This window comes from Strongylocentrotus purpuratus, unplaced genomic scaffold, assembly GCF_000002235.5.
Source record: "Strongylocentrotus purpuratus isolate Spur 01 unplaced genomic scaffold, Spur_5.0 spur5_scaffold_11, whole genome shotgun sequence".
Classification (NCBI taxonomy): Eukaryota; Metazoa; Echinodermata; class Echinoidea; order Camarodonta; family Strongylocentrotidae; genus Strongylocentrotus; species Strongylocentrotus purpuratus.
This window is the reverse complement of record NW_022145596.1, coordinates 2,587,212-2,597,208: the sequence shown is the minus strand read 5'-3', so window position 1 is coordinate 2,597,208 and position 9,997 is coordinate 2,587,212. Positions and strand designations below refer to the sequence as shown.

General features: G+C 34.1%; 1 protein-coding gene across 1 annotated transcript; it reads right to left on the bottom strand.

Moving 5' to 3' along the window:
• Nucleotides 1–185: 185 nt before the first annotated feature.
• Nucleotides 186–9,776, bottom strand: LOC582262 (cysteine-rich hydrophobic domain-containing protein 2). The gene is made up of 5 exons (XM_011685838.2): nucleotides 9,610–9,776; nucleotides 8,261–8,315; nucleotides 7,287–7,442; nucleotides 5,862–5,978; nucleotides 186–4,965 (listed from the first exon to the last, which is right to left on the bottom strand). The coding sequence occupies exons 1-5, from the start codon at nucleotides 9,729–9,731 to the stop codon at nucleotides 4,915–4,917; spliced, it is 501 nt and encodes a 166-aa protein (XP_011684140.1). The 5' UTR covers nucleotides 9,732–9,776; the 3' UTR covers nucleotides 186–4,914.
• Between the last annotated feature and the right edge of the window lie 221 nt (nucleotides 9,777–9,997).

Genomic DNA, 9,997 nt, shown 5'->3' with positions numbered 1-9,997 from the left:
CATAAGTGATGGTTATTGCCAGACTTATTGTCGGCAAACTTGCATCTGCATAGAGCTTATTATAGAGCTGCCTATAATTATCACTAAAAATTAAGTGCACCTATTGACAGTAAATTTGGCAAGAATGGAGATAATCTGGTTGTTTATATATACACAGAGAATGATCGTATGGAGACAAGTGAGCATAACATTGTATCTGCTGTTTATTGGTGTTACTGCATGAAGCTATAGATGCGCACAAACATAACTGCATGTACATAAATTGTATATCAATGAACCTGTATTCATATTTCTTGGGGGAGATTAGAACACATGATTTTTATTTCTATTTCATATAAATATTCAGGGTTTTCATGAGGTCTAATCATAATCATTTACCTATAATAAACCCATATAACTATATACATGTAAGACAATAACAAAAGTCAAGGTTGAAAATAATTGGAAACAAAATATGTCGACTATTGCTTCTTGAAACAAAGAGTAAGCACAATTCTTGAGTTTAGTAATAAAGATGGGTATTTGCATCAGCTTGCTACTAACCCTATCTCTTCATAATTATTCTATAAAACATTTCAAACATAATTTGTTTAACCTTTCAGAATAGGGGAATAAGTGTAGGTCACTATGACTCATCATTCTAATTTTGAAACATAATAATATACCAATTATATATTTTTTTAAATATACCAGGTATGTCAATTTACAAAAGATTTCAAAGTAGATGTAAAGATTACTATTGTTATGATCTAAAATAGTGTTCTGAGCCAAACATACACTGTATAATTGCAAATTTTAGTAAAATAGTGTTGACTGTAACACAAATTGTATCTTAACATTTCTTTTCTTCATTAAGTAACAACGTATGCAAACCATGATTTTTTCTAAATTGCATTAGTTTATCATAAGATGCCATAAAACTATAATTAAAAATAATTCACAGGTACTTCTCCTTTGGTTCTATCATAAGCAGAACATGCCATTAGATATCATATTTTTTTTTTTTGCTCTTTAAACCACTCTGTATTCAATGAGGTTATCATGCAGATCATAACCACCAATCATACAATTTTCTTGTGAGGTCATTATGTCCTCTCAAATTGGCATTAGTTTTGTGCATTATTAGCATCATTGTTTTACAAAGATATATATTCTTTCTCACACTATGATTTATCTTGATTGAAACTGTATGCATTTACATAACATAATGCTGTGGGAAAATGAATATTTTGCATTTGACTAGTAACTGCCAATAAGAAGATAATGCATATCTTTTTTTCAAATATATTCAGGTATCTAAAGAACAAAACTGTATTCTCTAATAATTATTATAATTTCATTCTAAATCAAATTACAGAGTACCAAAAGAATGAAATGATGGATTAGAATGAAAGGAAAAGATCCCATTATCTCTCTGTTAACAGTACAACAGCAATATCTACATAACACAAAACTATTTCCCAAGACGAAAAAGGCTAAAATTACAAATACATGTACCTTTTGCATAGCATAGCATCTTTACAAGAAATAACCATGGACCTACATGTAAAATTACCCTGGTGTCACTTAGACTGTACTCAACATATTTTAATTACATAGTTGCTTAATCATCTATGAGGTCTCTTCAAAGCTTCTCAGGAATATTCTTACCCTGGTCATCACATTCAGGCTTGGCCACCCACAATGTATGTACCCTTGCCATCTCCGCTCCCTGGGGAGCATTCCAGCCACACACCTTTTTAGAGACGCTCACCATGCTCAACAAACCACAGATAACAATCTCAAGATAAGTCAAAGTATAATTACATGTATCTTCACTTTGAAATTGAATATCTTGCAAGTTTGAAAACCATTAGTTATTGTAGGCATAGGTGTATATTCAATGTTGGTATAATACATGTATAGACTTTGCATTTGGTATGTATGGTATGTATAATAAACACCAAGCTTTTACAAGTGCATCTCCTTTCATAAATGTTTGAGAAATAAATTCAAACAGTTTGGCCTGATATAACCAAGGACAAATCCTTCATCTTTCGATAAGTACAGTTTTCATTATTTCCTATCTTTCCCCTTGAATCAAAGATAATTATTCTGTTCCAAATTGTAACCTGATAAATGACTCTGAAAAACAGAACGTTTTTGAGGATTTTAGGACTAGCTACTACCCCCTCAAATGGTATACTGCAGAAAACAACTAGTACCACTAGTCCACTACCCTTCAGCATTTAAATACTCATGAAACAATTCTCTCACACAACTACCCCAAAGCCAGGACATCATAACCCTCTAGGACACATGACTGTTTATAGATAACGGTAACTTCCACCATTTCAATGAACCCCTCTCCCATACATGTACATAGCTAGTATTTGAAAGTTACCGGTATATTTTGTTAATTTCAGAGGGGGTAGATAACTGAGGAGAAGAGATTTTCTCCAATGTCATAGAACATGAGAGAAAATTACACCATCCCTTATAAAATGTTCAAAAGTACATAAATGGTTAACTCATCTATGTTTTTCAAGAAATAAAATACTGCGAGCATCCATCATGGCCGTGAGGTCCAGCTAAGAGTGGGTTTAATTACCAATTGTCATGATTTGACAGAAAATGAAAAGAAAAAGTCTAAACCATGATACCCTACATGCCTACAAAATGAGGGTCATCATCAAGATCATTAGATCTGGAAATTACCGGTCTATTACAATTTGCCATTACTTATACATCGGTCTTTAATTCTATGCCAGAATGAGATTTTGACACAAAATTGACCAGTTTGCTCAATTGGCAGATCTGAGTTATACAATTTCAGGGTATTCTCTTTCACAATTAAACAGTTATTATCACAGACTGTTAAAGACCTAGGTCTACATTTAAATGGAAGAAATGAGACAAGGGATAGCTAATATGACAAAATTGAAATATATAATCATGAAAATTCCAACTCACTTTACGAGATACACGCAACTTGCAGTCTCAAGTCAATTACATACTATGGAAGCAATATTTTACATGAATTTTTGTCATTTAGAATCTTTTCACATACAGTGCTAACAAATTCAACACTACGGAAACCTGGACGTTAGGTCAATTAAACTACCCCCCCCCCCTCCCTGGCACATTTCAGTATTATCCAGTACACACAAGCATAAATCTAATTCTTAACACATTGCATTTCAATTTTGTAAGTAAATGTCTTTAACTAGCAGAGGTAGAGAAGGGAAGAATAAAAGTCTGTAATTCCTAGGATCAATTCTAAATTGTACATAATGTTCTTATCAACAATATACCAAGATAAGGTGAAAAAGAAGTCTGAGTAAATCATTTCCTTTTAAAAATAAAGTCCCTTGTCATTAAAATAACATTTTTGAGGCACCTTAGCCAAGACCTATGAACATTACATTCACTGGTATTAACGACAATAAGGCCTCGTTCAACTTCATACATGATGAATGTAAAGAAGAAAAAAAACTCCTTAAACATCCATGCAGATCTAAAGATCAACCTTGCACTAAATAGGACTCAGACTGATAGCAAGAAACTATGTGAAGAAGCACTTGGCTTGAGAGAGTCCAAATAGGTGAAATGAAAGCTCGCCTACTAAATGTTAAAGTTGGTAGAAGCCTAAATTACAGATTATGATCTACCCAACCACTGAAAGTTTTCTATGTAAGCATAGTACGCTTGACATTTCTGTACCTTACAACATACGGCCGAGTACGCTTAGAGGCCATTGTTACACTGACATGCAAAATTGTTATGTTTTCTGAGGAAGTTTATCCCATCAAATGTGAATGAGGCTTAGGCAGTTTGGTCTCTTGGATTAGTTTATAAAGGGGAAAGGATATATCACACACAATTGGGACGGAAATCATATAACATTCATAATCAAATGTCTTGTGTTAAATACGTTTTGGTAATTTGAAAAGCATATTGTAATTTCTTTTCATTAGTAACTTTCTGCAACAAAAGGAATCACAATCGAACTGATTTAGACAAAATCGCAAGAGGAGCGGATTAAGACTAAGATATATGTCCGTGATAAAACACATGTGAAAGGGATTTCTATCTATGAATAATATTTTGATTCATACAATTGTTTGCAATTAAAGATACAACTAGTTCATCAATAGTATTGATTTTGATGGTATATGGCTACATGTATATGAATATTGGAAATACAAATATATACATCCATGAATATTTTTGTACACATGTAATTCATTCACACACCTTGGATGTTGGGATGTATCAAATATATTGAGGGTATAGTATAGAGTAGATGAAAATAGAATTAGGATTCCTCCCTTCAATTCAAATATAACACCTGCTGAGAAAGGTTTCACATTGTGACGCACACTCTCAATCATTGTTATACCATAACATAAAACCCTTTTTTCCCATTCTTCATGTAAGCAAATGAGCATATATACATCAAACATTTATCGATTACTCATAAAATGATGTAAAGATATGATTGCTAATTAATCTCAAATTGGATATAACCCATGATATCATATTAGTTTATTATAACAACATTTAAACAAATGTTATAATATGCATGTCATCAAATAACATGCAACATTCAGTAGGTTACTTGTAAAATATACACCTCATCTCATTACCAATTGTGCATTGGACAAATAAATGTACTACAATTGGGATATTAAATACAGCATTGCAGCAATAATATTTTTTTCTTAAAAAAAGGACAAACAAATGACCAAATAAAACTTATTTGGCAAATAATACTGACACATTTACACATGGATTTCATATGATCTATGTACTTGTATTTCATATATACATACTATTTACTTTACATAATTTCATAATGATATCTTTAGTGTCAGCTACTGTCAAGGGTAATTAAATAAGATTACTTTCAATCGGTTTCTTGCGTTCATTGTATCAGTCTGGTTTGAGTATATTCAGCCTTGGAACAAATTCTATCTTGAGAACCTGAAAATCAAACAGATATGACAGAAGACAAAAGCGTGAGAGAGAGAGTGTCAGGGGAGGGGTTAATAATGCATTGTAAAGGAGAAAACTGTTTATTACTCCTGTCTGAATACCATTTAAGTCATCTTTCTTTGTAATACTCCTAAGCAATACTGCACATAATATATAATGGACTAGATGCTACAAAAAGTTGAATGTTGATCAAAACATCAATGTGACCAACTGTCACTAATTCACTACAGAAGTTTGATACTACAGTATATCATCACATCAATCTTATATACATGTAGATATGTCCCTTCTCCAATCCAATATAGAAAGTGTTCAGCACTTTGATTTAAGAGTGTAGTAGTTTGTAAATAATCATAGCATGGGGAGTATATGAAAAAACGTCTCTTAAAGACCGTCAATACTACTGGGCCAGAAGGGATTAGACCACACAGCAACGTCACTGACAGGTGGCTATCTCATTAACTCAGCTCTCAACTAACATGAGAAAAGGCGGATCATGGGGGACCAACAGGCACCGATTGGGGAAGTTTTCTATATAGAGGGAGCAAGTAGCTACAAGTATATGTAGGATAGTGGGGCTTTAAGAAGTTAAATCTGAAGAAAAAAGGGAGAAGAAAAAGCTCCTTTCATTGCACTTTTTCTTTTTCCTGACATGTTATCACTAAAAACAGTTTCTTAATATGTTTTTTAAAGTCAACTGGCCAACACGTACCTGTAGGACACTTTTAGTTTTGCTCTCAGTATAATATAAGCAAGATAAAGAACAGCTGTCTCCATTTGGTAATATCAAATCTGAACATTATTTCTCTCTTTCATCACTACCCCCCCCCCCCCCCCCCACTCCACCCCAAACATCTGTGACTGTGTCTACACTGCATACTTACATATTCTTTCATGTTACTTGATTCACACTGCTCTTTACATAACGTCCAATGGAGACCAAGTTTGTAGTACAATCTGCTGTTTTCCCAATCTAATGACTTCTCGATCATGTGCCTCGTCTGTCAGAAACAGAAAAAACAAAATATTTCCTATAATTCACAAGCGAGTTTACGACACTAAAAATGTTCTTTGGTCAAAAGTGATCATGGGAGTGGCTTAATTCATTATCACAAGTATATTGTTTCAGATATAGTATAGTACCGGGTAGTAGGTATTCCATCGATGAATACTGACAGAATCAATAACTTTGCTTTAACTAATAGAGTAAGATTAGATAAATTTTCCCCCTTCTTTTGCTATTCATAGTTTTTCTCCTCCATTTGGTTAACCAATGCCTGACAAATTATGCATGTTGAAATGTCACATAATACCTAGTGTAAAATATCACTTTCAGGAAAATACATTTTGCCGAGGGAGCATGCTTTGGGTTAGCTTATTGGAATCCATCATCGAAGATAATTATTGTGTCGAGTCATTCTAAAAACTGGCAAGTCTATGGTTTACGGTGCCAAAAATAATAGAAACTACACACAAATTTAAACAGTGTCATTATTTAAGCCCCTGGTTATATTGTAGAAATGTCAAAACTCAAGTCTCACAAGTACACTCACAATCTGCACAGCTCACAAGATACTCTATTATTGCAAACCCCATCACATAAAACAATAACTATGGGAGGTCAAGCATTTGCATGCGCAGGCCCAAACCTGTGGAATGACTTACCATTAAAAATGAGGAAAGTATTTTGAAATAAAAAACTAAAATAAGATCTCTTCATTTAACATTTTGTTGTTGTAGATTTAAGCACATCAGGAGCTCTTAGAGTGCAGTAGAATATATTTGAATATTATTTGCACTTTATAAATGTATATTGTTTATTTTGTATGTTTGATCTGATCCAGTATGGCTATCAACTAGATATGACCATCGGAAATACTATGTACTCAGTAATGTAAGGGGAAAATTACCTTGGACTTGCTCCAAAACAAAGAAAACCTGTTAAAGTAATCACTAAATGTACATTGGACAAAGTCCATGCAAAATAGCTTGTCGAATAAAACCATACAGTGTAAGAGTAATAAACACACATACAAAATAAACACAAGCAATAATTGAGAGATAAGATTAGCAATCTAACCTGAAAACTACCGTAAGTATGCTATGGCCTATAGAACTTTCATTTGTAAACCATTTGAAATATATCTTCAACAGAACATGATAAAATAAGCACACTGAAAGATAACAAATAGAGGAAGAGAAAGACTTATTGCAAATGCATGAGTCTCAAACACAAACACAGAGGGAAAGGTTACAGCTCAAGGAAAAAAGTAAAAATTAAAATTTATGAAATTAAACACCTTACTCACCCGTTTTGTTAGCCACAGAACTGGCCAAACAGAACAGCCTAAAGTACAACAACAGCATAAGCATCCACATATTAACCATTTGAGGTTCATAGACATAGTTTTATGTAGTATACTGTTCATTTTTGTGATCGAGGACTTGTACTCTTCAGGAGCAACCTGTGGTTTTGTACAGAGAAGAGGAAGGAAAAAAGTGAAGTCGTTGTGAGAAGAGACAAGAGAGCCATAAAAATTAACTGGGACAAAACTAGAACAGTAATTGAAATCTATGGAAATTATAAAAATATACATATTCTTCTTCTTCTTGTATTATCTTCAAAGGGCTATGCAGCCTATCACTAAGATCTGTAATTTTTTTAATGCAGGTACATTAATCAGGGGATTACACCCTCATGTTTGCAAGAAGTATAGGGTATTTAAGTGCATAGGGTGTGACTCTCCCACACAGGGGCTTCCAGTTAACGTTCTAGTCCGAGGAACGGGGAGGGGCGGGCTTACACACAATGCGGAGACAATAATTTTTTGCATTTTTGTCTGCTCAGTGTAGGACTCGACTCAGGCGCATGGCGAATGTCATGAGAGCTAGACGATGATCCACCACCTCCAATTATGAACAATTAATACATTACTACTAAAAAGAGCTACATGTACATGGAAATACTTTTCACAATAAATAATACATGTGTTTAAAGTTAAACTTTAAAAATATCTGTGTTAACATCCTGATGAATGCCGAGATCATGCAAAGAACTTGCTTTTCTACCATTCTCTACAGACACTAGGATTTTGAACCTGTTATTGTGCACCGGGATCTAATATTGTTTCTAGATCATAAATACATGTACTTTGTGCTACAAACTCATTTTCAAACTCAACTCATGTACTTCTACGAAGAGTTAAACACTGCTCTTCTGGCTCAAAGCTGACAATCCCTGAAAGAAAAAGAAAAATCCTCAGCAGAAGGATACGATTCTCACCTTAGCTGCAAGCTCTTGTGGGAATTCTGTCTCAAATTTATTGCTCAACCCAAATCTGTAAAGAAAACAAATGACGAAAGAGAAGAAAAAATTAACATTCTCCACTATAAATAATAAGAAACATTTATGCTGCTTTAATTGAATACTTGCGCTTTTTATTGATACTACAGTCTCCACTTTATATCAGGTTTCCAGTTACATACAAAATACTTTTTGCACATTTTGTTCTTTTTTCTTTTTTTTAAAAGGAAAATTATAAAAATGATTCAGGAAAAATGGCAGCATTTAAAAGAACATTAAAAACAAATTAAGGATATATTTCTACATCCATCCAAAAATACAAAATTAATCCCAGTCTCATCTAGATCTAAATCTTACTTAATGAATGTGTTTCTGACCAAAGGATATTAATTTGGTAAAATTTAGTAATTAAAACTATTGAATAGGCTACTATTGAAAATGTACAAGAAACTAGCATATAGAGATCCATGTCTAGGTCTACTCTACACTCTACCGTCACCGTGTCACGACTGTTTAACGTTTTTAAACTCAAAGTTCTGTTTTTTCAAAAATAATCAGTCAAATTATTTTAATCTATGATTATGAATGATTTATGAATATGAACTTCTACAGACATGATTGAGACAAAAAATGTAATGATTTATCATGGTCCATGGACTAACTTTCACTCAGGGATAATTGTTGAGTCCATGAGTTGGTTTTTACATTACAAATTACGTCAACGTTTCCGCGCTTGCTCAGAAAGTGAAACCTATCCAAAATTTGACCCGTAACTCCGGCGTGGAGATACCCTACTGGGTTGCGGGCTAGACATGCGCCTGTCCGCAACCCACCATCGGTATGCACTTGTATTGTGAAGCGGTTTGCCGTGAAACCTGTGAAAAAGTGTATACTAATATCATCGTTTTCCCGAAAAATAACATAAAAATCTTAACTCATGATCTTTATTTGGACATTTAATAAATATTTACTTCATTTTGGGTATGTTTTAGTAGGGTGTCTCCACGCCGGAGTTACAGGTCAAATTTTGGATAGGTTTCTGAACAAGCGCCAACGTTTCTCCATGATTGTCTACATCAAAATGCTGGTAGCCCAGTAGTCAGTACCATGCATACCATGGCATGGCACGCAAAACAGAGAGAAAAACTAGCCTGCTCAGCTCCGGAGCACATAGACCTGTGTGTGCCGGTGCCTGTACTCATTCCAATGCATGTAGAAACGAGACAATGGACGAACAACAAATGAAACAATAACATGGAAATCAACAACGAATTGAGAGACTGATTCTGTCAATGACACGCAGTTTTGAAACATTAATAATGACTCACATAGTTATATGCCCTGTCCCTCTGATGAAAATCGGATCAGGTACCATGTTTAATGCTGCATCATCAGGATAATTGCTATTTTCCTCATCATCTTCATACGTGATCATATCGAAGTCGGCCATGCTGAACTGCGAGCTTTTCTGTACTGTGATGACGTCAGCTTTCAAGTTCCCAGAACAAAGTTCATTAACCTCTCCCGCCGGTGAGCGCGCGGTTGCGCGCTTTGTTTGTAAACATTGCCCGAAAAAATTCCCACGTTTTCAAAAAGTTATGACTTGCTTACGTGTTATATTATAACCGTCTTTTAAAAAGAATACCAGTGACTTAAATCAATTATCTAAACTTTATTATCAGGACCTCATTTGACATTTGTAATATAAGCTTTCGG

Coding starts and splice junctions, on each gene's coding strand:
- LOC582262 (XM_011685838.2), bottom strand. CDS start 9,731: ATGGCCGACTTCGATATGATCACGTATGAAGATGATGAGGAAAATAGC. Junction 7,443..8,260: donor CACAAGAGCTTGCAGCTAAG/GTGAGAATCGTA, acceptor ACAAAACCACAG/GTTGCTCCTGAAGAGTACAA. Junction 5,979..7,286: donor TTCTGTGGCTAACAAAACGG/GTGAGTAAGGTG, acceptor TGTTTCTGACAG/ACGAGGCACATGATCGAGAA.